This window comes from Molothrus aeneus, chromosome 16, assembly GCF_037042795.1.
Source record: "Molothrus aeneus isolate 106 chromosome 16, BPBGC_Maene_1.0, whole genome shotgun sequence".
Classification (NCBI taxonomy): domain Eukaryota; kingdom Metazoa; phylum Chordata; class Aves; order Passeriformes; family Icteridae; genus Molothrus; species Molothrus aeneus.
This window is the reverse complement of record NC_089661.1, coordinates 2148655-2175921: the sequence shown is the minus strand read 5'-3', so window position 1 is coordinate 2175921 and position 27267 is coordinate 2148655. Positions and strand designations below refer to the sequence as shown.

The 27267-nt window shown below is 55.0% G+C and overlaps 2 protein-coding genes across 5 annotated transcripts in view; one reads left to right on the top strand and one right to left on the bottom strand.

Annotated features, from left to right (window-relative positions):
- The first annotated feature begins 330 nt into the window (after nt 1–330).
- On the top strand, nt 331–12649 carry NLRC3 (NLR family CARD domain containing 3). Its single transcript, XM_066560898.1, has 18 exons — nt 331–356; nt 1271–1407; nt 2474–4217; nt 4779–4865; nt 5523–5606; nt 5853–5936; nt 6393–6476; nt 6583–6666; nt 7103–7186; nt 7925–8008; nt 8439–8522; nt 8626–8709; nt 8933–9016; nt 9636–9719; nt 9828–9911; nt 10340–10423; nt 10595–10678; nt 11438–12649. Exons 1-18 carry the CDS (start codon nt 331–333, stop codon nt 11526–11528), a joined length of 3177 nt encoding a protein of 1058 aa, XP_066416995.1. The 3' UTR covers nt 11529–12649.
- A 783-nt stretch (nt 12650–13432) lies between these two features.
- The window catches only part of CLUAP1 (clusterin associated protein 1), a 63193-nt gene continuing 49358 nt past the window's right edge, over nt 13433–27267 (bottom strand). For 2 of the 4 annotated variants that reach the window (XM_066560806.1, XM_066560804.1), the window contains 4 exons: nt 24051–24155; nt 15883–15938; nt 14197–14238; nt 13433–13937 (listed from right to left, as the gene is read on the bottom strand). In XM_066560806.1, the coding sequence (XP_066416903.1) occupies nt 13782–13937; nt 14197–14238; nt 15883–15938; nt 24051–24155 (359 nt within the window). In that variant the 3' untranslated portion in view covers nt 13433–13781. The remainder of the gene's footprint in view (nt 13938–14196; nt 14239–15882; nt 15939–24050; nt 24156–27267) is intronic. The other 2 variants (XM_066560807.1, XM_066560805.1) reach the window with 1 other exon arrangement.

Sequence of the window (27267 nt, the reverse complement as noted above, 5' to 3'; positions counted from 1 at the left end):
CCTGCCCCTCTGTGCTTGAAGAAGGTGGTGCTGTAAGTGCTGGTGGTGAAGGCACCACGTGTGTGGCACTGGAGGTCTGGGCCCAGCTGTGCCCCTGCCACTGAAGGGGACCCAGTGCCAGCCAAAAGCTGATGAGGGAACCCCTGGCTCACCCACAGCCAGCTCAGAGCAGGCTCCCTCCCACACTGCTCCTGATCTTCTCCTCTTCCTCCGCCAGGGCCATGGACAGGGGCTGAGGAGCCCTGGGTGGGGCTGTGAGCTGCCAGGGGCACACGGGGTGGCCCATGGGACACTGCTGCCACCACAGCGCTCCTCGCCCAGGGAACACCCATGTCACAGGAGGCCTCTGATGGAAGGTGAGTGGTGCTTGGGCAGATCTGTCACCCTGGGGGAGTGCTGGGCTCAGAAATGGCTGAGGGGGGCACCAGGGTGTGGGCAGATCCAAGGCAGTGCTGCACTGGCACTGAGGAACAGCTGTGTTGGAGAGAAATGATCTTGCTCAGACGTTTTTCTGTGCATGGGTTTGGATCCCAGGAGGAAACACCACTTCATGATTATGCTCTTCAGGCTCTTTGGCTCCAGTTTCAGGAGCTGCTGCCCTCACCCAGCAGCTCCTAACAAAGCCTCCTGCCAGGGCTTTGGGATGGCATCATCACAAGGAGGGGTTGGGCAGGGCACTCTGGGGGGCTCCAGCTGGGCCTGATCCTGACCTCTCGATTGAGTTCCCACCTTGACTTCATCCCTGCCTCGTTGCCATGGACTCTCTGATGAACTGGACTCTTGGAGGAACCTGGTGGCCACCTCTGGCCCTGTCCTGCTCACCTGGCTCAGATATCACAGTGAAATTAAACCCCCCAGTAAAGGCTGGACAGGCAGGGGATGATGCTGTGAGAGATTCAGGGCTGAGGTTGGAGCCTTCCAGCCAGGAGGGAAACCAGGGAACGCTCTCCTGGCAAGGGCTGCAGAGAGAGCCCAAAGCTGGGGCAGCCACCAGTGCATGGGGTCAGGGTCAGCCATCTTTTCCTGTTCCCAGCCTGGAGATGGGACTGGCTGGTGTGACCTGGACCTTGAGGACATGAAAAACTCCTCAGAGGTGTGCAGAGGGCAGTGAGGGGCCCGCAGGAAGGTCCCTCAGACCTGGCAGAGAGCCCTTGTCACCCCTGGCTGTGTCCTTGCAGAGTCAGAGGCAATTCTGCCCTGCTGCCTTTCCTGTCACCCACATTCCCAGGGCTGCCCCAGCACCCACCTGTCCCTCTGTCCTGTCCCACAGGGGCCTGGATCAAGCAGTACAGCAGGCAGCTGGTGAGCTGCATCTCCCCACGGTTCCTGCAGGACATCGTCCCCCACCTGCTCAGGCTGGAGCTGCTGAGGGTCCAGGAGGCTGCCCAGGAGCACCTGCCCGAGCAGGTGAGGGCTGTGGGGGCTGTCCTGGCTGGCAGGGACAGCCACACCTCGCAGTGCCCGCAGAGCCCCATGGGGACCCGCAGCTCCACCCGCTCATCGCTGTCCATGGTGGGCACCCCAGCCGGGGGGGCTGCACCCGTGGCCTGGTGCTGGCAGCAGCTCCCTGGGGGTGCACAGAGCTGGGGGTGCACAGAGCTGGGGGTGCTGGCAGCTCTGGCACCCCCTGTGACAGTGATGGTGCCATCCCGGGGGCTCTGCTGGGCAAGGACACAGCCAGGGGTGACAAGGGCTCTCTGCCAGGTCTGAGGGACCTTCCTGCGGGCCCCTCACTGCCCTCTGCACACCTCTGAGGAGTTTTTCATGTCCTCAATGTCCAGGTCACACCAGCCAGTCCCAGCTCCAGGCTGGGAACAGGAAAGGATGGCTGACCCTGACCCCATGCACTGGTGGCTGCCCCAGCTTTGGGCTCTCTCTGCAGCCCTTGCCAGGAGAGCGTTCCCTGGTTTCCCTCCTGGCTGGAAGGCTCCAACCTCAGCCCTGAATCTCTCACAGCATCATCCCCTGCCTGTCCAGCCTTTACTGGGGGGTTTAATTTCACTGTGATATCTGAGCCAGGTGAGCAGGACAGGGCCAGAGGTGGCCACCAGGTTCCTCCAAGAGTCCAGTTCATCAGAGAGTCCATGGCAACGAGGCAGGGATGAAGTCAAGGTGGGAACTCAATCGAGAGGTCAGGATCAGGCCCAGCAAGGGCAGCCAGGTTCAGACACAGCCCAGGGGCCACCAGGCAAGGGCAAGCAATGAGGTCCAAGATCTAGCTCCTACAACACAGTGTTAGCTGAGGCTGAAGGCCAGGGCTGAGCTTAAATGGGCTCCTGGACTGACTGTGAGGCTGACCAGGGCTCTTTAGGCCTGTTGGTGCCCTCTGAGCTCTGCCATCCTTCCCACCAGCATGTCAGGGCTCCGTGAGGTTTCCCTCTGCATGGGCATGGCAGAAAATGAAGCAGCTTCTGTCATTTGCCTTTATGCTTCCTCCTCTTCCTCCTCACCCCTGTTTCATTCCTCTGTGCAGAACCCATGGTGCAGAAGCACCTGGAGAGCCTCCAGAGCTCCTGTGGGAATGGCCTGGAGACAGGAGCCCTGCAGCGCCTCACCAACTTGCTGCTGGTGGAAGGCCTGACCGACCTCCAGCAGAAGGAGCACGACATCCTGCAGGTGGAGACCACCAAGGGCCTGCCAAGCACATCCAAGAGCATCCCCCTGGAGAAGCTGTTCCTGCCTCTCTCCAAGGTCAGCATCCCCCCTCGGATCTCCGTCACCGTCGGCGTGGCCGGGATTGGCAAGAGCACTCTGGTGAAGCTGTTTGTGTGCAGCTGGGCAAAGGGGGAGATCAGCAGGGACATCCTGCTCGTGCTGCCCCTCACCTTTAAGGAGCTCAACACGCACGAGAAGCTCTCTGCTGAGTGCCTGCTGTGCTTGGCCTGCCCCCACACCACTGCGCCCGGCTCTGTCCCGGCCGGGGCCGCCCGCACCCTGCTCATCCTCGACGGCCTGGATGAGTTCAAGACCCCCTTGGATTTTTCCAACGCAGTGGTTTGCACCGATCCCAAGAAGGAGATCCAAGTGGACAACCTGATCACCAACATCATAAGGGGGAACCTGCTGCAGGAGGCCTCCGTGTGGGTCACGTCGCGGCCGGCGGCGGCCGGGCAGATCCCCAGCGGGCTGGTGGACCGCATGACGGAAATCCGAGGGCTTGGGGCTGCAGAGATGAAGGACTTCTTGGAGCAGATGTTCCTGGACAACAGAGATCTGTCCAGCCAAGTCCTGCAGCACATCAGGGCTAACAGGTCACTCCAAGTCCTGTGCACCATTCCTGGTTTTTGCAAGATTTCTGCCTCCTCAATCGCTTATTTCCTCAAACACAGCAACGATCAATCCCAAGAAGCGACCGTGGTCCCCAGGACCCTGTCAGAAATCTACTCCTATTATTTTAAAATGGCTCTGAGTGGTGACTGGCTGGAAAAGCCGAGAGAAGCCCTCAAGATCGAGCAGGCTGTGAACACCAGCAAGAAGCTGGTGGGCAGCCTGGGCAGGCTGGCCTTCTACGGGCTGCTGCGGAGGAAGCACGTGTTCTACGAGCAGGACATGAAGGCCTACGGCATCGACCTCTCCCTGCTGCACAGCTGCCTCTCCACCCGCCTCCTGCTCAAGGAGGACATGCCGGCCTCCACAGCCTACTACTTCTCCCACTTGACCATCCAGGAGTTCCTGGCAGCTCTCTATTACTACACGGCGGCCAAGCGGGCCATCTTCGACCTCTTTGTGGAGAGCGGCGTGTCCTGGCCCAAGCTGGGCTTCCTCAGCCACTTCAGGAGCGCCGTGCAGAGGGCGCTGCAGGCCGAGGACGGACAGCTGGACATCTTCATGCGCTTCCTCTCGGGGCTGCTGTCCCCGCCGGTGAACCGGCTGCTCTCGGGGTGGCTGCTGCTGAAGGACGAGCACGGCGGGTGGCACAGCCAGGCCGTGGATGCTCTGCAGGGCTGCCTGCAGGCCGAGCACGCCGTGTCCTGGCGCGCCGTCAACGCCATGCGCTGCCTGCACGAGCTGCAGCACACCGACACCGCCCAGGCCGTGGAGGAGGCCATGAGGAGCGGCACCTTGGCCGGCATGCTCACCCCCACCAACTGCTCTGCCCTGGCTTATCTCCTGCAGGTGTCTGACGTCTGCCTGGAGGAGACGAACCTCTCCAACTGCCTCACCTACAATGTGTGTAAGAGGCTGCTCTCCCAGCTCCTCTTCTGCCACAGCCTCAGGTGAGTCCTGCTGGGATTGCACTGGGAGGAGCAGAGTGAGGAGAGACGCCAGGCTGTGACTGTGGAGTCACGGATTGGGTTGGGTTGGAAGGGAACTTAAAGCCCGTCAGTTCCATGGGCAGGGACACCTTCCACTGTCCCAGGCTGCTCCAAGCCCTGTCCAGCCTGGCCTTGGACAGGGACCCTGGACACTTCCAGGGATCCAGGGGCCCTGTGCCAGGGCCTCCCCACCTTCACAGGGAACAATTTAATCCTAAATTCTAATCCAAATCTCTCCTCTTTTAGTTTAAACCTGTTCCCTGTTGTAAGTCTCCTCTAAGTATTGGAGGCTGCAATGAGTTCTCTATGCCCTGTGACTCACAATCCCAGGTTTCATTGGAGACTTGGGTCCACCAAATGTTGTCCACCTGCAGAGAGCTGCCCTGGGGGTGGCACTGGGTCAATTCCGCTTCTGTCCTTGAGCTTCTCCACCTGGGACAGGCAGATGTCATGGGAGGATCATCCTTTCTTCTCTTTGTTCTCCAAACCCTTGCTCTGGCTCTTTCCTTGTGTGTCCTGCAGGCTGGACAATAACCAGTTTAAGGACGATGTGATGGAGCTGCTGGGCAGTGTGCTGAGTGGGAAGGACTGCCAGATCCAGAGGCTCAGGTAGGACCTGGCCAGGACATCCTGGGATGTCCTGGGGATGCAGCGTGGAGCTGGGGGCACCGCAAAACCAGGGTGAGGGTCCCCCAGGAATGTGTCTGCCCCTGGATCCCCAGGGTGCCCAATGACAAGGACAGCCCCACGTGATCCCCTGAACCCAGGCACAGTGACCTTACCCCAAGGCTGTCCTGCCCAGTCTTCCTGGAACTGCTGCCTCCTCACTGTTCCTAAAAAGCCAGTAAATCCGTGGGTTATCCTAACAAACCACTTCCCAAGGTCACAGCAGATCCCTGGACACTCGAGGCTCTGCATGGAGCACCTGCTGCAGGGAGGGGACAGGCTCCTGACCCCTGTGCAGGGAGGTGCCTCATCCCAGACAGATGGGCTCCCACTTTCCCCACCTCCTCCTCTTCCTCAAGGCTGCACAGAGTCCCCCATGCTCCTTCACGGGACACAAATGAATTTTATGTCCAGAAATGGTGTCCTTGCAGTCCCTGCCTGGTGTCCACCCCTGGAGAACATCCATCACTTTGGTTGTACCAAATGCTCCCCATGGCTCTTCCCTGCTCACCCATCCCAGCTGCAGGCTGGGACATGCCAGGCTCTGTGCCAGTCTCTTTCTCCTCTGGAAAAACACCCAATTTTCCTTTTTCTGGGCAGCTTGGCAGAAAATCAGATCAGCAACAAGGGAGCCAAAGCTCTGGCCAGGTCACTGCTGGTGAACAGGAGCCTGATGGTGCTGGAGTAAGTGTCCCCCTGCCCAGCTCCTGTGGTGCCCCATTCCCAGTGGGAACCATTCCCTGCCCATGGCTGGGCTGGATCCCACCCAGCCTCACTGAGCTGGGGAGGGTCTCCAGCCCCTAAAGCCACCACCACGAGCTGCTGGCTTGATGTGCCACCCCAGCAGTGCCATGTGGAGGCATCTGGCTTAAACTGAACCTGTGCCAGTCTAGCTTTGCTAACCTTGGCTTTTCTGCTGTCCCGCCCCAGCCTGCGGAGCAACTCCATCGGCCCCAGCGGAGCCAAAGCCTTGGCTGATGCCCTGAAAAAAAACCAAATCCTGCTCTCCCTGAAGTAAGTCTCAACCTGTGGAGCATCTCCTGAGCAGATCCCCAGGGCAGGCCCCCTTCCAGGCCTCTTCTGTCCCCCTGGGGTTTTCCCAAGCTCCAAGGGCAGCACATGGGGACAGCCTGGGCAAACACGAGTGCAGCTGGCACAGCCTCAGGGACTGGGGCAGCCCTGGGCCAGAAATTTGGGATTCTCCTGCCTCTTGGGGCAGTGAAGGGAGGGGTTGGGGCTGCAGTCCAGGTCGAGGTCCTTTCTGTGCATGGGAGCTCCCAGGTGCTGTTTGGTGGAAGAAGGAAAATCCCATGGGAGAGGAGGGAAGGAGACTCCTGGTCAGGAATGCTCGGGGGCCAGACCCCTTTCTCAAGCCAGGGACAAGGGCAAGCAAACCCCAGAGCAGGTGGCCACAGCACCTGGCTCTGCTGTGGGAGCACCCATGCCTGGCCTCACTGCTGTGTCCCACAGCCTCCAGCACAACTCCATCAAGGAGGACGGCGCCGCCTTCCTGGCCGAGGCTCTGCTGACCAACCAGCGGCTGCTGACCCTGCAGTGAGTGACCCAGACGGGGTGTCCCCCCCTCCAGCCCCCCAGCAGGGTGGCTGCCACCCATGGGGATGTGGCTGTGCCATTCTCAGGTGCCTCCCTGCCTTTGCAGCCTGCAGAAGAACGCCCTGGGAGCCCAGGGCGCCCGGAACGTGGCCGAGGCGCTGAAGCAGAACCGCAGCCTGAGGGAGCTGATGTGAGCAGGGCATGAGGGGCAGGGATGGCACTGCCAGGGCCACATCCCCTGGGAGCTGTGGGCAGGAAGGGCAGGAAAGGGGCAGGCCCATGTGCCAGGCAGGAGGGACACTGCTGGCTCTGCCCAGCGGGGCTGCTGTGGATAAAGAGAGCAGGGCCCTGGGAGCGGCCCTGTGGGGATGCTCTCTGCACCTCCAGGCATGCAGGAGCCACATGAAGGAAGGAGAAGCTGTGTCCCCTCTGGCAGAGGGAAGCAGCAGGGCTGCAGGCCCTGAGAAAATGTTAAAAGCTATTCCAGCTCAAACCAGCCCCGAGAACAGAGGTGTGTGTAGGTGGGGAATGAGGTGGCAGCGAGTTCATGCTGGTTGCTGCAGCAGGAAGGGCCTGGGGGAGGTGAATTCCTGGCTGGCAGCTCCAAGCTCTCTCTTCTGTCTCAGACTCTCAAGCAACTCGGTGGGAGACAACGGCTCCATTGCCCTGGCTGAAGCTCTGAGGGTGAACCACAGCCTGCAAAGCCTGGAGTAAGTTCCCCCTCCATGCCTGGACTCCTTGACAACAGAGCCCAGCCTCCTCCTTCCAGCAAAATCTGCCGCCCCTGAAGCCCTCAGGCCCTCCCCATGTCTGTCCCACTGCACATTCCCTGGATGTGCAGGCTGGACACGATGTGGCAGCTCCAGTAGCAGCCAGGCTGGCCCTGCCTGCACCAAGGGGCACTGACAGAATCAATCCTAAAACCCAGTGATGACTTTTTATTCTGGCCTGGAGGAAATCAGTAGCTTTGGGTGTCCTCTCTCTCAAAAGTGACAGGATTGGCTGGGGCCTGGCAGAGTCAGGCTGGAATGGTGCCACCTTCACTCCCCATGGGAACAGCCCCTGGACAGGAGGGCTGATGGCTCCTGCTGATGAGTGGCTGTGGCCTGGTGCTGTCCCTGTGACCAGGATCCCAAACCCATGGGAGCCTCATGCCTGGCTGAGCCAGCAGCCACAGTGACAGACAGGTGGGGACAAGGGTGCCCCAAAGTGCTGCAAGCCCTGTTGCCTCTGCTTGCTGGGGCTGGTGCTGCTTTGGCCAGCAGGAATGGCTGATCCCACCCTGGATGCTCCCAGGGCTGCTCCTTCTGCCTTGGCCGCCCCATTCCCTGTGGCTGGGAGATGCCCTTTTCTTGGTGAAATGGGCACTGTCCACTCCAGACATGGCCCTGCAGCCCAGCTGTGATGCCAGGACTGGCCCATCCTCACACCTCCCCTGTTTGTCTCAGTCTCCAGAGCAACTCCATCAGCAGTGCAGGGGTGACGGCGCTGACAGCAGCTCTCTGCTCCAACAAGGGACTCCTCAGCCTCAAGTGAGTGACAGTCCCTGCAGCCACCCTGGCCAAAGGCTGTGCTGAGACCTGGGAGCTTCTCAGCAGCCTGGGCTTGTGCCTGGTTGTCTCCAGCTCTGAGGTGCTGAAAGCAGCTTTGGTCCCTCCTCCACCTGTGAGGAACTTCTCTCTATCTTCATCTTTCTCCCTTTGGGACAATATTCATTCAGCCACATCTTGGAATGACAGGATGGCAGCAGGGATGGGAGGCTGGCAAAAACCCTGATGGGCCACCAGTGCCCACAGGGAACACAGGGAATGGAGCTGCAGGAGCTGATGGGGGTGGTCTCAGACCAACTGCTCTGCTCAGTCCATGGCCTCAGCCCCAGAGCAGGAGGGGAAGGGGCTCTGGGGGAGCAGCAGCCCCAGCCCTGCCTTGGCTGCCCCTCCCCAGCCCTGTGTCTCTCCCCAGCCTCAGGGAGAACTCCATCAGCAGGGAGGGGGGCCCTGCCATCGCCCGTGCCCTGTGCAGCAACAGCACCCTCAGGAAGCTGGAGTAAGTCCCATGGGGGCCCCAGGAGGGCACCCAGACCACCCCGTGCTGTCCCTGGAGCTGTCCTCAACTTCTCCTGTGTGACCTGAGTCCTGTGTCCCTGCAGCCTGGCGGCCAACCTGCTGCACGACGACGGGGGCCAGGCCATCGCCTGGGCCATCAGAGAGAACCAGGCTCTCACCTCCCTCCAGTGAGTGTCCCTGGGCCCTCAAACCCTGGCATGCACATGGCCAGGGACACTGCTCCTGGCCCTCAGCCCCTCCAGGCTGGGGCATGGCACCCCTGGGAAGTTTGCTGGGACATCCTGGATGGGCCCACGGGGTTCTGCACATCCCTGGATGGCTGTGGAGCCTGGCTGGATCAGGGCACGCTCACAGCCCAAGGCTTCACCTCTCGTTTTCTCCTGTTTGCAGCTTGCAATGGAACTTCATCCAGGCCAGAACAGCCACGGCCCTGGCACAAGCACTACAGTCCAACAGCAGCCTGGTCAGCCTCGAGTAAGCGGGGACACGGGTGGATGGGTCCTGGGTCCCATTGATAGCTCATCCAGTGCCACCCCTGCCATGGGCAGGGACACCTTCCACTGTCCCAGGCTGCTCCAAGCCTTGCCCAGCCTGGCCTGGGGCACTGCCAGGGATCCAGGGGCAGCCACAGCTGCTCTCCACCCTGTGCCAGAGCCTCCCCACCTTTCTTCCCACTATCCCATCTAACCCTGCCCTCTGGCAGTGGGATGCCATTCCCTCTTGTGCTGCAAACCCCTGTCCTTGTGCCTGGTTGTTTCCACAAGTGCTCTGAGATGCTGAAAGCAGCTTTGGTCCCCCCTCCAGCTGTGAGGAGCTTCTCTGTGTCTTTATCTTTCTCCCTTTGGGACAATATTCATTCAGCCACATCTTGGAATGAATCTCTGCAAACCCTTGTCCCAAGTCCATCTCCAGCTCTCCTGGAGTCCCTTTAGGCCCTGTAAATCTGCTGTGTTCCCTGGCTGGGGATGCTCTCAATGCCTTGTGCTCCAGGAGCTCTCCCAAGCCATTTGGGGATGCTGGGCCCTGTGCTGGCCCTGTCCCTGTCCCTGCCCTGGTTCCCAGGCCACGGGCACACCCAGCCCCTCTGTCACAGCCTGCAGGAGAACGCCATCGGAGACGAGGGGATGGCCGCGCTCTCCGCTGCACTGAAGGTCAACACCACCCTGGCCGATCTCCAGTGAGTACCCAGGCTGCAGCAGGGCCCTGGTGTCACAGCCCAGTTACCCTCATTACCACACCATGGCCACCTCAGGACAGGTGCTGAAGGGTCCCTGTTCCCTTGCAGCCTGCAGGTGGCTTCAGTTGGCGCGGCCGGTGCCCAAGCCCTGGCAGAAGCCTTGATGGTCAACAAGAGCCTGCAGATCCTGGAGTAAGTGCTGGCTCTGTGGTGCCCAGGGCTGTGCCACGGGTCCCTAGGGTGTCTGAGAGCCTGGCCCCTGGCTCAGCTCTGCTCCTGCCCTCCGTGATCTCCCAGAGCTGTCCCTGGGTGCGGTCACTTCTCCCTCTCCTCCCGTCTGTCCCCCCGGGCTGTCGGGCTGTCCTTCCTCACCTCTCCTTTCTTTGCAGCCTGGGGCTGTCCTTTCCTCACTGCTCCCTTGTTTGCAGCCTGGGGCTGTCCTTCCTCACCTTTCCCTTGTTCGCAGCCTGGGGCTGTCCTTTCCACACCTTTCCCTTGTTTGCAGCCTGGGGCTGTCCTTTCTCACTGCTCCCTTGTTCGCAGCCTGGGGCTGTCCTTTCCTCACTGCTCCCTTGTTTGCAGCCTGGGGCTGTCCTTCCTGACCGCTCCTTTCTTTGCAGCCTGCGGGGGAACTCCCTGGGCCCGGCGGGGGCCAAGGCCGTGGCCAACGCGCTCAAGGTGAACCGCAGCCTCCGCTGGCTCAAGTGAGTATCGCACCCCCAGAAGAGCCCGGCCCGACATTCCCTCGGGAACAGCGCGGGGATGGCCAAGGCAGCGCTCTCCGAAGGGCAAACCCTGAGCAGGTGGCCCAGGGCATGCATTCCCTCCCGGTGGCCACACGTGCTGGTGCTGTCTGACCCTCCTGCCTCCCGCAGCCTGCAGGAAAACTCCCTGGGCATGGACGGAGCCATCTGCATCGCCACGGCCCTCAAGGGCAACCACGGCCTCACCTATGTCAAGTAAGGGCGGCAGCAGGGGGTGGGAAAGGCAGGGATGGGGGAGACCATGGGAACCATGCAGGGACCTTCTCACTGCCAGCCCTGCCCACTCCTGGCTGCCCCACAGGGCAGGGGCATCCCGTGCTCCTGCCAGTGTGAAACCACCGCCCACACAGCTCCAGACCCTCAGCTCCCCTCCAGGGATGCCTCTGGGCCAAAGAACCACCTCAAAAGAGAAATCCTCTCCAAAACCAGGGGAGAAGTGGCTCAGCCCCTCCAGCTGCCCAGGGCTGTGTCCGGCTCCTCCCTTAGCTGCCTCAGGGCTCTCATACCCACAGTGCCCTTGAGCAGGGTCCTGCACAGAGTGGGGTGGGCACAGGTGATGCCAGATTGTCACCAGAGGACATGAAACAACACAACGTGCACACACTGCTGTTCTCAAGGTGAACAAGGGAAGTTTCTTTTCTGACTCCAACATTTATAGATTTCCAAAAGTGACAGTGGATTGGAGGGTGACAGTGCCACCTCTCCAATGACACTGGACAAACCAACAATCCATCAAATTTTCTCCTCCTCCATAAAAGAATGCAAACCAATAAGTTATTTACAGAAAATGTGTGAGAAAGTTCATTACAAGAACATAAACATCAGAAGGCTTAGAAAAACTTAAAAACTCAGGGTGACAGCAGATGCTGGTGCAAAGCTGGGCAGCACCTGCTGTCTCCCCCAAGGATCCTGCTGTGCCTCGTGCCCCAGGCTGAGCTCTCTCTCTCCCCCCAGCCTGCAGGGGAACCTCATCGGGCACTCGGGAGCCAGGATGATCGCGGACACCATCCGGACCCACGCGCCCGACTGCGTCGTGGACGTGTGAGGGACCCTGGCTGCAGAGGGGGGACTGGGGTCCCCCTGCCCTGGGTGGCTGCAGAGTGCCCATCTCAGGGATGAGAAATGGGGCAAGGACAGCTCCTGAGCTGCTGGCACGGCCCAGGAGGACTGAGGGTGTTGGAGCAGGAGCGCAGGAGGGTCAAGACTCGCGTTGAAAGCTGAGGGATGTGTGTGCCCATGTCTGTGTTCATCCAGGCCCTGGGGGAGCTTCAGGGAATGGGGGAAATGCAAAAAGGAGTGAGGAGGGGCAGATGCCACATGCCAGACCTTGTTTTAGTGGGGGATTTATCTGCTGGTGGCAGCAACTCCTCCTGTGCTTTGTCACCCCTGGCTAGAAACAGCCCAGTCCAGCAGGGTCCCCTGAAATCCCAGCTGGACACAGAGATTTGCTGCTGCCTTGCTCAGATGGGAGTGATGCTGTGGACCTGGCACTTCCAGCAGGTCTTGGCTGGTGCTGGCCAGAGAGACCAGCCAGGAAACACCACCAGCTCTGTTTGGCAGAGCTGTTCTCTTAACAAGAGAAAGGTAACCCAAGGCACAGGAGTGGAACCATCTAGAAAGATCTTGGAAAATAAAGAGTCCTCAGGAAAATGGAGGAGTAAGAAGGGGAATGTAAGAAGAACTGCACTGCCTGAGGGTGGGATGTCTCCAGTACCTCTTGGTGCTACAACAGGACTGCCTCAGCTCCAACTGCTGCCTCTCAGCTTCAGGCTGGAGCTCTTGGATCTCCTGCTGCTCTCACGGTGTTCTGTGACCTTGGGATACGTCCTTCCAATGTCTGTGACCTTGGGATACGTCCTTCCAATGTCCCAGCTGCAGGGTCTGTCCCTTGCAGGTCACCTTTTGACCAGGAGAGCAGAGGTGGTGCCTTTGTGTGTGTGGCAGGGACCCAGGGACTCCCCAGAGGTGCCAGGTTTGCAGGTGACCCAGCAGCCAAACTGTGAACCCTCAGAGGCCCCTGAAGCCACTGTCCCCTGTCCCCAGCCCAGGACACTCTGCCACACTCAAGGCAGCCAGTGGCTGGGTCCCTGGGGGCTGATCCCACAGACACTGGGCTGAGCCCTGGAGATGTAAATGCTTGGGAATAAATTCATTCCTGGATGAGAAGATGCCTCGTGCAGCCTTGCTCCTGCACTGCAGGACATGTGGGATGGGCTGTGCTCCCCTGCCCTGGGCTGAGAGCTCAGTTCTCTGGCACAGGGGCTGCTGCTGCTGCTGCCTGGCCCCAGCAGCTGCAATACCAGCAGGGCTCTGCCACCTGCCTGCTGGCTGTGCTGGGGGCTAGGTGGCACTGCTGCCTGGGGAGAGAGGCTCTGGCTCTGTGCACACCAGGTGTGGAGTCACTTTTCCATCTGGGCCTACAGTGCAGGAAATAGAAAACTGTGACTCAAACTGCAGCCCTGCTCTCAGGGGTCAGATCATCACAGAATGGTTTGGGTTGGAAGGAATCTCAAAGTTCATCAATTCCCAGCCATGGCATGGCAGGGACACCTTCCACTATTCCTCCTAACCCTGCCCAGCCTGGCCTTGGGCACTGCCAGGGATCCAGGGGCAGCCACAGCTGCTCTGGGCACCCTGTGCCAGGGCCTGCCCAACCTCACAGGGAACAATTCCTAATTCCCAATATCCCATCCAGCCCTGCCCTCTGGCAGTGGGAGCCATTCCCTGTGTCCTGTCCCTCTATCCCTTGTCCCCAGTCCCTCTCCAGCTCTCCTGGAGCCCCTTTAGGCCTGGAAGGTCTCCCTGGAGACTTCTCCAGTTTTAACTCCACTTCTTCAGTCTCCCTGGTGCTGCTCTTTGTGCAGACAAGCCCTTGATCAAGTAAAGGACATGTTTAGGATAAATGGATTTAAGCCAGATTTAAAACCAATTGAGATGCATTCCCAGAGCAGCTTTTCATCCAGTTTTATTAAGCCAAAGAAATCTATTTGGACATAATAAAATGCAGGGAAATCAGGCACATGATGCTCACTGGAGTGAGGCTTCTGGCACTGCAGTGCACAAGAGCCAGTTTAGTGCAATTATGGAAATAAGTGCACATTACTGTGATTCTCATTATGGATAAACTGCTCATGCTTTGAGATTCACAAACCTGGCAATCCAAGTTTAATTTTCAGGTTTAATGAACATTATTTACCAACTCCTGAGTTCACACTGACACACACTTTTCAGACAGCAGGGTATTAGCTCCTGGCCTCTCCCAAATCTGTGCTTCAAGAGGCCTCCTGCTCCTGAAGGGTCAGAAGTCATTATCACTTTGCTCCAGTGGCTCTGGCTTCCTGGCTCGGAGACTGGATTTGCCTGGGGAGATTTCCATGCTGTCATCTTCCAGATCATCCTCCTCCTCCTCATCTTCATCTTCATCCAGGTCAATCTCACTATCCCCTGAGTCATCCTGCAGGACAGGGAACAGGAGTCCATGACCAGCTCAGCTCTGCCCTGGCCTCTCTGCCAGCCCCACATGAGGGATGGCAGTGCTGGCTTCCCCTGCACTCCCAATGGATTGCAAACCTCCTTCCCCACCCACGGGGCTGAGGAACACAAATTCCTTGACTTCTGCAGGCTCTGGGCTGTTTAACATTGAGGTGACAGCTGCTGTGAGCCCGCAGAGTGGAGGGAAGTGGAAGAGAATGAAGCCCAGGAGAGGAACCCACCTGAGCCTTGCGCCGGCCTGGCCGTGCCGGGGCTGGGGTCCCCTGGAGAGCCAGAGTGGAGGAACACCAGAGGCAGAGCAGGGAAAAACAAAGTACAAGAACATAAAACAGAAAGTACCCAGGCTGGAGCAGGGGAGAAGGCAGCAAAGGCAGGCACAGCTCAGGTATCACACCAGGCTGGGCACACAGCACTGGCTCTTCCTGATTCCATGAGTTCCTGGAGGGGCTCAAAGCAGCCTCACTGGCTTCAATCCCTGAGCTGGGACACAGCAGCAGAGGCCTGCAAAGATCCCTGAGAAGCTGCAGGCAGAGGGCAGAGCCATGAGACAACTGCAGAGGCTGCAGCTGAGGGAAGTCACAGACTGAAGGCCTTGGCTTTCCAGCCCTGGATGTGCTGGGGCTGTGCCAGCAGGGAGAGAGCTGCCAGCAGGGAGGCTAAAGGAACAGAAATCACAGAGGGTGACCATCCCCATCTGTCACTAACGTGGCCAAGGACAATCAGGCAGCACTGGGACTAAAGTGACAACATCTTCACCCACAGCACAGCACTCTGCCCTTCCCAGAAATGGGGCTGGATGTGCAGGAGGCAACAGCCCACTCTGTCAGGAGCAAAGAGCAGAGCAAGGGCTGCAAGTTCTCTCCAAGACCCAAAAGCTGTGGCTGCCCTATCCCTGAATTGTTTTAAGTCAGGCTGGATGGGGCTTGGAGCAACCTGGTCTAGTGGAATTGGTCTCTGGGTGGAACAAGATGGGTTTTAAGGTCCCTTCCACCTCAAACTGTTCTGGGATTCCCAGAAATGTTTGAACTCCTCTCCTTGAGGGGTTTCTGCTGGATTGAGACAGAAAGGTTCCACCCACACTGGGAATTAACAGCAGCACAGGCTCAAACACAATCCCACAGTCACCACAGCTGTGCTAGTTCCTCACCCTCCCCAAAACAGTGTTCCAGCATCACCTGGAGAGAACAGCCCCACTGCTCCTGGCAGGGCAGCAGCTTTGGGATGGTGGGAGAGCTAACTGCAAATGCCAACCACATCCCAGCAGCTGGCTTCAGCTTCCTGCTGCAGATGTGGCCACTCAGGTGTGCCCAGAGGCACAGACAGGCTGCCCATGGGTGCCAAAGGCTGGGCACAGACACAGAGCAAGTGCCTCCTGTGCAAAGCTGTGTGTGCCTTTTACACTGCCCACTCACATGGAAACCACACCCAAGGGCAAGGCCAGGAGCCCTGGGGCAGCAGGAATCCCAAGGGCACAGCTCACAGTCCTGCTCTCATCCCTGCCCATCCTCCAGGGCACTGATGCTGCCAGAACAGGGCTCCAAGGAGTGACTTGAGAGCAATGAAGGGGATTTAGGTCCATGTCTTAACTCCAGCTGCACTGTACTGGTCCCTCTTCCCAGAAATCTGCCCCACAGCTCACAAGAGCATTCCTGCAGCCTGTGTGCCACTAGTTCTGCACTGCAGGATGGGGTGAAAGCACATGGAGCACACAGACTCCAAGAACAAAGGAAAAATAAGGAAATATGAGTCTATGCCAAGGAGAGGAGTGAGCCATTGGAAAGGAGGGGAAAAGCAGGCCTGGGGTGTGAGGATTCAGCAGGTAGAAAGGTGTCTCTCCAGCTGAGGAGAGGGCTGGCATCTAAAGCCCTGTCAGAGAAGCTCTGCAGACACATGAGATGGTTACTCACATCCTCCTCCGTGTCTCCACCTTGCATTGATCCCACGATCCGTGTGCCAACTCTTCCTGCAGGAGCAAAGAGAATCCCATCAAACCTGGCTGGAGTCACAGGAGCAAAGAGAATCCCCTCAAACCTGGCTCATGGTCACAGGAGCAAAGAGAATCCCATCAAACCTGGCTGGAGTCACAGGAGCAAAGAGAACCCCCTCAAACCTGGCTGGAGTCACAGGAGCAAAGAGAACCCCCTCAAACCTGGCTGGAGTCACAGGAGCAAAGAGAACCCCCTCAAACCTGGCTGGAGTCACAGGAGCAAAGAGAATCCCCTCAAACCTGGCTCATGGTCACAGGAGCAAAGAGAACCCCCTCAAACCTGGCTGGAGTCACAGGAGCAAAGAGAACCCCCTCAAACCTGGCTCATGGTCACAGGAGCAAAGAGAATCCCCTCAAACCTGGCTGGAGTCACAGGAGCAAAGAGAATCCCATCAAACCTGGCTGGAGTCACAGGAGCAAAGAGAACCCCATCAAACCTGGCTGGAGTCACAGGAGCAAAGAGAATCCCATCAAACCTGGCTGGAGTCACAGGAGCAAAGAGAACCCCATCAAACCTGGCTGGAGTCACAGGAGCAAAGAGAATCCCCATTAAACCTGGCTGGAAGTACAGGGAGGGAGGAGGAAGGGTAAAGCTCAGGGTTCATCCCTCAGGAGAAGATGAGATCCAATCCATGCATCACCAGGAGAGGGTAAGAGGGGTAAAGCTGACAGTAATTAACACTGGACTCAATGATCTTGGAGTTTTTCTCCAACATGAATGATTCTGTGATTCTAGTTCCAGTCAGGGACTATTTCTGCTATTTCCACAGCTACCTCATTCCAGCAGGATGGTTCTGGCAGGACAAGAGGCAAGGGACACATTAAGAATCAGGAAATTCTATCTAACCAAGAAACCTTTTATTATGTGGGGGCAGTCAAACCCTGGAACAAGGCTGCTAAGAGGAGTTTAGGAGTCTCCATCCATGGAGATACTCAAACCCAAACTGGATGTGGTCCTGGATAAGCAGCTCAAACCTCCTGTTAGAGCAGAGAGGCTGCTCTAGATCATCTTGAGAGGCCCTTCCAACCCAAAAAAATCCATGAACTGACACATTTCTTCCTCTGCTTTGGTACACAGAGAACAAAAGCCTGTTTTTCCATGTGCTGAATGAACCCTTTTTCCTTTAGAGAGCTCAGACCCTTTCTGATATTCCAGGATGGACTGAATCTCACAGGAAACCCAGGCAAACCTCAAGAATTTCCTGATGGGAGTTTGATGAGGCTGGAGAGGGAGGTGGGGCTCTGCAGGGAGCTCACAGAGAGAGGAGCACACACTGTGCCTGCTTGGCTGCTTTTAGCTCCCCAGAGGCCATGGGAAATGCTGGCAGGGGTCCTTTGCTGGGAGGGAAGGCTTGGGAATGGGGAGAGCAGAGCTGGGAGCAGGGAGAAGCTCCTGGGGCTGCCTGGGTGACTCAGCCCTGCTGCTGCAGCCACAGAACCCCCTCAACACTGGATTCTATTTCCAGCCCTGCTGTGTCCATCCCATCTCACCAATTGTTCATTTCCTGACATCACCAGCTTCCTCCATGCCAAATATGGATTGTTCCAATCCAGAACAATCCAATCTGTGCTGTTTTTAGCATGAAAACAAGGCAGCTTTAAAATATACCCTGGCAAACCTCTTTTTTTCTACTTCCCAAAGCACAAAAGATGACAGGTCCCTGTTGTCCCACACAGTTTGAGCTGAGTTAGTGGTAGGAAAATGCTGCCTAACTCATCCACACCTCACCAAAACCCCCCTGTTGTATCAAGGCAAATCACTAAAAGGATTTTATGTCTTTATATAAAAACCAGTGGCCTCTATGCAGCAGTTGCTGGTAACACAGGAAGTGGAGATGGAATGAAAAGATTTCTGGATAGATCTGTCTTCAGGCTTTGGAGACTTTTGCTCTAATTCATGCAACACTAAATGATAGAAAATTGGGGTTGATTACACCTGACATCCTTAGGTGACAACAGAACCCCATTTTTGCCCAGCCTACAAATGACTCTTGAGTTTATCTGCAATTTTACTCTGTAGAAGGCTCAACAAAAAGTGTAAAATTGGGAATTGCTACCTCAAAAAGGAGAAAGCTGCAGGGAGCTGCTAAAAGAAGACAAAACTGAGAGAGATTCTGAATAGAAAAGAGAATCAAGATGTCAGATAAGGAGAGCTGATGGAATAGGACAGTTCAAAATGCCATGGAGAGAATGCTCCCAGGAGGGGTGCAGGATGCTGCTCCTCCCTCAGTGGGAGCAGTGCAGACATCCCATGGACACAAACCTGCTCACACCTGGAGCAACTCCAGCATCTGCTACTGCCTGGACTTGGATCCTGCATTGTCTAAGCCAGGAGCACCTCTCTGAACCAGCAACAGGGTCAGGTCCTGCAGCAAACCCTGGGACTCTCCCAGGAGAGACCCCAGCATGCAGAGGGGCTGCAGCAAACCCTGGGACATTCCCAGCATGCAGAGGGGCTGCAGCAAACCCTGGGACATTCCCAGCATGCAGAGGGGCTGCAGCAAACCCTGGGACTCTCCCAGGATGCAGAGGGGCTGGGATTTCACCTGAGCACTAAACTGTAAGGAGGAGATGAATCAGATTTTCCATGGAGCATTATTTTCACCCCCAGCCCATAAACCCCACGTTTCCCTGTAGGGGAATGGTCCTGGGGAGTTCCTGTGGGTGCTGGGGACAGGCAGGAAGCAGAGGAGTGCCCTGCATGGCACAGGGAGAGCTGGGATGCTGTCACTGGTTTCCTGGGTTCAGTTCAGCTGGGCTCACACAGCTGCCAAGAGGAGAGGGCCTGTGGTACCTCCTTCCAGCCAATGTGACTGCAGCTGGGACAGGCTGCACAGAGCACTAAGTAGGGAAGATGCTGGTAATGAACAGGCTGTGATTCACTGCACCTTTGGAGTCAAATCTTCTCCCTCCCTGTGCATGGCCATGGTTTGTAGGCACCTGAGAGCAGAAGGCAATGTGCAGCCCTGCTGTGGAGCTGTGAGCTGTTGCCATTTTCCCCCCTGTGTGATGCTCCCCATTTTACCAAGCTGTGCAGCTGCCCAGGATGGAGCCAGAGGGCTGGGATGATTTCCAGCTCCTCAGCCAGCAGTGGGTACAGGTGAACCCTGTGCCTCACAGCAAGGAGTGACACACAAACTGAGAGTCTGGACAGCCTGGGAGGGGGGCAGGTGGGTTTGGACACATTTTGCTCCCAGTCTGGAGATCTGCAGTCAGTCTCCAGTGCTGAATGTGAATTCAGAGCATGAGCTTGCAGAAGACCCTCTCTACCCTCTGCATCACACTTCCTTCCACACAGAAAGGTGGGATGAACCTTCTGCCTGATCCTCCTGAACTGTGGCCCTTTGGGCACTGTGTTCTCAATCACAGAGTGATGGAATTTCCTGAGTGGGGAGGGACCCCCAGGGATCACTCAGTCCCACCCCTGGCCCTGCACAGACCCCCCAACACTCCCACCCTGTGCCTGGGCATTGTCCAAGCTCTCCTGGAGCTCTGGCAGCCTCGGGGCTGTGCCCATTCCCTGGGGAGCCTGGGCAGTGCCAGCACCCTCTGGGGATGAACCTTTCCCAAAATCCAGCCTGACCTGCCCTGGCCCAGCTCCAGCCATTCCCTGTCCCTGTCCCAGAGATCAGAGCTGCCCTGGGGAGGAGCTACAGCCCCCCTGAGCTCTGCCCTCAGTCTCCTTCTCCAGCTGAACAATCCAAGTGCCCTCAGCTGCTCCTCAGACCCTTCCCCATGCCCAGCTCCCTCCTCTGGACATTCTCCAACAGCTTTAGATCCTTCTGATATTGTGGCACCCACAGCTGCCCCAGATCTGAGGGCAGAGCAGAGCAATCCCCTCCCTTAGTGCAAGACCCTGATCCCAGCAGCATCTTCCAGGCATTGCCAAAACCCAGGGACTGATGAAGCACAGCCCAGCTGCTGCATGGGGAGCACACTTCAGTTTATTTCTTACACCTCCATGAAAAGGAAATCTGCCTGGAGGTGAAGGAGCTGTTCCCACATTTCAGACCTACAGCCTCTCCTCCTTCTTCACTAGGTCTGATGTTGGCATGGGGCACACCTGGGGGAGGCTGAGAGAGAAGGAAAGCATTCTAGAAATCCCACAGCAGAAATCTGAACACAGCCACAAGCTGGAGAGAGAAATTCCACAAGCAGAGTGACAATTACCACTGAGAACAGCACTTTCCTGTTTTCAGCCTGCCTGTGGTAAGGAAGGATTGGAATCAGGACTGTGGAGGCTCAGCTGAGAAGATTTGCATGACAAAAATCTCCTTCTCCATACAGGACTGAAAAAAAAAAAAGAGAGATAATCCAGGGTCTGCAGCCTCCCCCAGCATGCAGGGTGGCACAGGCACTCAGCAGCAAGTGCCCTCTGCCAGCACAGCATTAACCCTGATCCTCTGGGCCAGCTCTGCCCAGGAAAGGGGCTCCAGGAGAGCTGCTCTCACTGTGTGACTCTGGGCTGATTGTCTGCTAAAAAACCCAGGGTTTTATAAAGCTGTCTTCTCACAATAAAGATCAAATGGGGCTGGAGTTGTTCCTGTCTCAGTAGTGAAATGGTTTCTGAGGTCTGGCCAGGACAAAGCCAGCCCTTAACACCAATGTTATAAAAGGAAATGAGCTACAGCACAGGGAGGAATGGTTCACAGGAACTGGAACACCCTGGCAGTGTGGAATAAAAGGTGATTTCCAGGCACAGCTCCACAGGGAGGGACTATTTCAGCTTCATTCAGCAGCACTGCCTTGTCTCCAGCACAGTGTGTCCCAGTCTGCCACCTCTGGGAGGGGAAAGGTCCTCATGATGCCACAATGCATTTCAGGACTCTGCTCCAAGTGACTTGAAAAGATGGATCTGCACATGGATTCATAACATCACCTCAAATCTGTCACTTCTGATGGTGTGAGTGACAAAAATCTATTTAGTTCAAGGGGAGACTGTACAGGTTCTTATGAGAAAATAAATGTACTGAGGGTTAGCTTAAATCTGTGCAAGCCACAAGTGATGGGGCTGAAAAAGCCTGAGAGCCCCAGGGAACCTGAGGGAAGCTCCCAGGTGCTTCCCCAGACATTTTCTTTCAGCCAGGGCTGGGGCTGGATGCTGTGGCTGACCCAGCACCCCCAGGATGATTCTGCATTCCCAGGACAAGGCTGTGCATCCTTCACCCCAAAGGCCACCCCAGCTGCACATGAAATACCTTCCTGCCAAGAACTCATTCAGGCAAGAGAGTTCTCTACACTGCAAACGGTTAAAGAATTTTCTTTTCCATTGGCACTCTGACAAAACAAGAATCTTACTGCAAGTGGCACCACGAATTCAGGGAACTCCATTGTATTTGTCACAGCCTCAAAGATCTATTGCCAGACAGAATAAAAATGGATGTGAAATTTTATTCACATTGACAATGCTAAAATGAAAATGTAGAGACCAGAGTGCCTCCAGCTCTGGCATCCCCAGCACAGGAAGGATGTGGAGGTGTTGGAAAGAGTCCAGAGGAGGCACAGGGATGCCCCAAGGGCTGGAGCCAGGCTGGCAGAGCTGGGGGTGCTCACCTGGAGAGGAGAAGGCTCCAGGGACACCTCAGAGCCCCTTGCAGGGCCTGAAGGGGCTCCAGGAGAGCTGGAGAGGGACTGGGGACAAGGCATGGAGGGACAGGACACAGGGAATGGCTCCCACTGCCAGAGGGCAGGGCTGGATGGGACATTGGGAATTAGGAATTGTTCCCTGTGAGGGTGGGCAGGCCTGGCACAGGGTGCCCAGAGCAGCTGGGGCTGCCCCTGGATCCCTGGCAGTGCCCAAGGCCAGGCTGGGCAGGGCTTGGAGCAGCCTGGGACAGTGGGAGGTGTCCCTGCCATGGCAGGGGTGGCACTGGATGGGCTTTAAGCTCCTTCTCACCCAAAGCAGTGAGTGATTCTGTGATAAATCAGTGGCTTCTCCAATCTACAAAAGCAAATATCAGTGACACGTGGGTTTATTCCAACAGCCCCCTTAAGGAGGGGACTTTCCTGTCAGTGGGACACTGTGACAATGAAGCAGCTGCAGTTCCCACAGGCAGCACCTGCAGCCTCCCCCAGCTGCAGCTCTCACCTCCCTGCTCCCTCCTGGCCCAGAGCCCTTCCTGCTGCCCTAATTCAGGTTTTGCCATGTTTGCTGACCCAGCAGCACTGAGGTCACAGCTCCAGAGCTCATTCCAGCTTCCTTCTGCAGCTGCTCCTGCCTGTTCCTCTCTGCACCTGGGGAAGGGGTTGATTTTCTCTCTGCACCACACAAATCTCCCCCAGCTCCCTCTTTGCTGCTCCAGGGAAAACCAAATCCTAGAATTCAAGTGTTTTAATTGGCTGAAAGAATAAATCCAGGAGCAATATTGTCAAACCTGCATTTAGTCTGAGTTTTGCTGCATCTAGACAGAGCTGATGAAAGGGCTCTTGAGGGTGAGTGTGCTGATTTTTCTCAATTATACCAAGTGGCCAAAAAGAGGGATTATCTCTCCCTGAGAATCTTGCCTCTATAATGGCAAAACACACAGGAATATCTGCCCACCACAGAGAGAGGGAGAAATCCTTATCTCCCAGCACTGATAACTTGGGAATTACAGATGTAAAAGATGGAAATTAGAATGTAAAAAAGATATAAAAGTGCACCCCAGCAGGCACAGGGACTGAGCACAGTGGGCTCTTTCTCCTCAGCTTGAGAGCAAACGTGGCTCAGCAGCATCACCATGTAAGAAAACACAAAGCTTCAAAAGAAAGTGATGGAAATATCTTAAATTGAGTCAATTTAAAAAGCAATAATTAATAGAATAATGTTCTTGTTATGCTGCCTTGATCATTAAATGCATCTTAAATGCAAATTGCTGAAGAATACCAGCAGATCTGTGGTGTGTTTAATAGCAAATATTCAGCCCTGGTTTTCTAAAGAAGCTGCTGCTTCTGACATTTATCTCAGGTCTTAAAATCTGATGAACTGAGTTTCCATTAAGGGTAATTAATGATAACAAAGCTCTTCCTAGAAAAAAAAAATCTACTGGCAGCAAAATCTGTAACTTTTAGAGTAAAACTCTAAAACTGCTATTAAGAGCAGCAGGAACTCAGGTTATGGTGTTCTCTGAGATGAAGCACCACAGACAGCTACAGGGTACCTTCCAAAGCTCTAAAACCTGTGTACAAACCTTTCCTTGAGAAATGCTAATGTAAAAATATTCCTTAGAGAATATCAGTGTTTCTAGCTCTTAACAAGACTTTTCAATTTTCAAGAAAAGCAAAGGAGGGGAGGATAAAAATGCTTAAATTACACTGAGTTAAGAATGTCAGCTTCCTTCCCTGGTGTCAGTCAGAGAGGGGAAAGCAGAATTGCACTCACAAAACCCAGATGTTTGCAGTTTATCTAAGGAACAGCTTCCAGAGGAGTGGTGGCACATGAAACCCCACACAGGCACCTCCTCCAGAGCCCAGAGAGGTTTGTGCTCAAGCTCACAATCCCTCACTGCTAACAAACAGAACTGCCCTGATTTCCTGGCTGCGTTTTACTCCACTCCAGACTGAGCAGAACATTTCTTTTCCCACCTGGGTGAACCACAGAGCCTCACCAGCAATTCCTCTGAGCAGTGGGAGCAGAGGCTGCAGTTGCACTCCCCAGGAAGCAGGACAGAAGGACAGAAGGACAGAAGGCTGACATCCCTCCCTGGGAGCAGCAGCTCAGGTGTGCTCCACCTGTGCCAAGGCAGTGCAGGAGGCTTTACTGACTCACTGGAGGTTTCCCAGCTGAAACAGGTGCAAGAGCTACAGAGAAATAAATGTTTTGCAAAGAGAAATGGGATTGCCTCCCTAAGGCTTTGTACAGAACTGCTTCAGGAATGTGGAAGGCAATACCAAGGCAGGATTTTCCCCACACAGTCATTGTTTTTCCCAGTAAATAATCCTGCATTTGCTGCACTGTTGTTCCCACAGGGCTTTAATCCTCCTGCAGCTCCTGAGAGCTGAGCAGTGCCAAGATCCTGAAGGGTGACAGGGGCTGCTCACATTTGCAGCCACTCAGGTAATTCCAGCCCATCCCTGTGGCTCAGGGCAGCTCAGGAGGGGTGAGGATACCTGGCAGGAGAGTTTCTGTGCTGATGTGGTGCCTCGTGATCTGCAAATCCCCCTCGCTGTCAGAGCCTTCATCCTCCTGGATTTCTATGTCAGAGTCATCATTACCTGGTGAAAAACAAAGGCAGCTGGTTAAAACCACCCAAAGCAACCCCAGCCCAGAGCAGCAGTGGATACAGGAGACAGCAGCAGTTCTACCTTTGCTCAAGGCCAAGAGGAATGAAGAATTCCTGCAGAGAGCACAGGGAAATGGCCAAACTCCACATCCCCAGGAGAAATCCTTCAGCAAGGCAGAGCCAAGGCAGCACTCACTGCAAACAAGAGCCTTGGGACAATCCCAGGCTGTAGCACAAAGGTGCTGTTTAAACACCCCCTCTGGGCATGAGGAGCAGCTGCTACTTCAGCAAGTGATTTAAAGATAAAACTCTTTGAAAAGCATTTGGGAAGCGTGTGTTTATTATCCAGGTTTTACCCTGACGCCAGCAATGTCAAAACCCATCTCCTGGGACTATTTGCCTTTCATTTAATTCTAGATAAGCACAGCTCCACATGCCCAGATAAAGGAATGCAGCTCCAGCCGATCCCAAGATGCTGGAGAGACAGGGAAGCTTCCAAAGACCAGGAACTTCTTCAGAAATTTTCATCATCTGCCTTTGTTTCCTTCTCCCCGTGCAAAGCAGAGTTCCCAGTCCAGTGCCAGGACAACCCAAGAGGACCCCACGGGAGGACCCAGCACAGCAACATTTGCTGCTGATTATTTAGAGAAAATAGGCAATTCTTTCCCAGGTACATTTAATTACACACATGTCCAAGCTGAAAATGGAAATAACTACTTTAATTAGGATTAGTAATGAGCTGACACATCTTTGCAGTATTTAATTATCAGACAGTATACAAATATTTGACATTTTCCCATCCTCTTTTTCACTGCAATATTAAGTTAATGAGAAAATAATAATGGCAAGGGAAGTATCTGTCAGCCTGGTAAGATTACAAGGCTCCAGCAGAGTTAGCTACAATTTCTATTTGCACTTTCTTCTTTGGCAATAAGGGAATCACTCACTACTGTGTGACCTGGATGCTGCTTCTGTTTGCCTGGCATTTAGGAAACTGAGGTTTTGTTCAGCCTTGCATGGGCAAACTCCTTGGGAGGAACCACGTGGAGCTTCCAAAAAGGATTCAAGTTTGTGCTCAATTTATTAAAGAATGAATTTATCATATCTGTGATGGCTCTTACTGCTACTAAAATACCCTAATTCTTATTCTGTGGGGTTTTTTTTTTCCTTCCTTCTTGGTTATTTATTTTATTTTTAGCTGCAATTTCTCCCTTTCAGGCTGTGTCATTCCTGTCAGGCAGCAGCACTGCCCAGAGCTGAGGATGCTGCAGGCATTTCTTGGCCAAAGCTTTTCCATCCATGCCCAGCTGTGCTTCCTGCTCCTGTCTGGGATGTGCTGAGCATGAGGTGCCAGCTGAGCAGGGAGCTGCAGCTTCCCCCTGCCAGGGAGCAGGGTGGGATGGCACAGGGGGAACAAATCTTCCCTGTGCCTTTCAAAAGCCTGGATTGCCTTTCCAGCCAAATGAAAATACAAATTTATCACCTGAACTCCCAGCATGCCACGGAATGGCCTGGCTTGGAGGAGACCTCAAAGCCCACCCAGTGCCACCCCTGCCATGGCAGGGACACCTCCCACTGTCCCAGGTGCTCCAAGCCCTGCCCAGCCTGGCCTTGGGCACTGCCAGGGATGCAGGGGCAGCCACAGCTGCTCTGGGCACCCTGTGCCAGGGCCTGCCCACCCTCACAGGGCAGAGTTTCTTCCCAATAACCACAGTGCAGCACCTTTCCTGCTGAGTTGTGACTTTGAAATAAATCCTGTTATGAATCCATGGCAGGAGTTTGGGTTTTCCTGGAGCAGCCTGGCTGCAATCCTGGAGCACAGAGCTCAGAGCATCACTGCACTGAACTCCTGCCAGAGGCTCAGAGAAGTGACAGCTGTAAGTTCAGCAATACCCAAATTCCTGCCTCCAAGCCCCCTGCTCCCTCTTGAAATGACATCAAGCACCTTTTCCACTCCCCAAAACCAAATCTACTGCTCCAGCCCAGCCCAAGGCTGCTATCACCAAGCCCAGCTCTGCCCATGTACAATCTGAATTAGCAGCTGAGCTGAATTGTGCTGAGCCTAAATCCCAAGGACACAGAACCAGAGCACAGTGCTAAGAAAGTTTTCAAATATACAAGACAAAGAGAAGCTGAGTACAGGCTTTTTATCAGGATTAAATTAAACAGCAGCCCAGGCCAGTGTAACCTGTCCTAGGCAGTATTCCACACCAACCCCTCACTCTACACCCAGCGTGCCCAGCTCCCACCAAAAAACTCTAAAATTCTTAAAATGTATTCATAAAAAGTGACAGCTCAGAAAGTTTCATTTAACAACATGCAAAAAGACTTATTGCCCTAGAAGAAGCCACAATCTCATTTGTGTAGCACTGCACAGAAAACTACAATCAATTTTGAAGAGACAAGGAGCATTCCTTATGAAAAAACCCCATTTTTTTCTCAGGATCAGCATAAAGCAATGAAGATAATCAACCACAAATTGCCACGTGCTTGTACATGGAGTACAGAACCCACTGAATGGAGCTGGCTTATGAGATTTATATGGGTTTACATGAGGATTATTGGAATTCTCACAACAGACTTATTTATTATTATTCAGCAATCCATGTTCCCCAATGGAGGCCAAGCTGGCAGCTTGCAGAAGCTCCAAACTGAGGTTTTAAGCAGCTCTTGTATTTTTATTATGAAAAGGTAATCAGCAGAACAAGTCTGTAAATTGTGCTGGGCCCATCTCCCCACTGCTGTGATTGCCTCTGCTGCACAGAAAACACTCCAAATATCAGCCTGAGAGAGGATATGTTGGGATTTTAAACCCCACTTGCCTTTCATTTCAACATTTCTCTTTCATAAAGATGGGTTTCAGGCAACTAAATTAGTTTCATTTAAAGCTGTCCAGCCACAAAAAATACATCCTGATTCCACTGATCTCCAAAGGTGGGATTTTTGTTCCTGCTCCCACTGCTCCCAGAAAAAAACCCCAGAGCTGATACCTGGACAGATAATATTACATTGAATTGATTTAATTTCTGGTAATTTGCAATGCTTGAAGGGAAAGCAGCATGATTTAATAACTTAGCAGTGATTTCAGTGCAGATTTGGTAGTT

What these genes read in the sequence shown, in the direction of transcription:
- NLRC3 (XM_066560898.1), top strand. Translation starts at nt 331, where the DNA reads ATGTCACAGGAGGCCTCTGATGGAAG. An exon ending in AGGAGCCTGATGGTGCTGGA is followed by an intron (nt 5,607 to 5,852) that starts GTAAGTGTCCCC and finishes GTCCCGCCCCAG; the next exon opens with CCTGCGGAGCAACTCCATCG. An exon ending in CGCAGCCTGAGGGAGCTGAT is followed by an intron (nt 6,667 to 7,102) that starts GTGAGCAGGGCA and finishes CTTCTGTCTCAG; the next exon opens with ACTCTCAAGCAACTCGGTGG.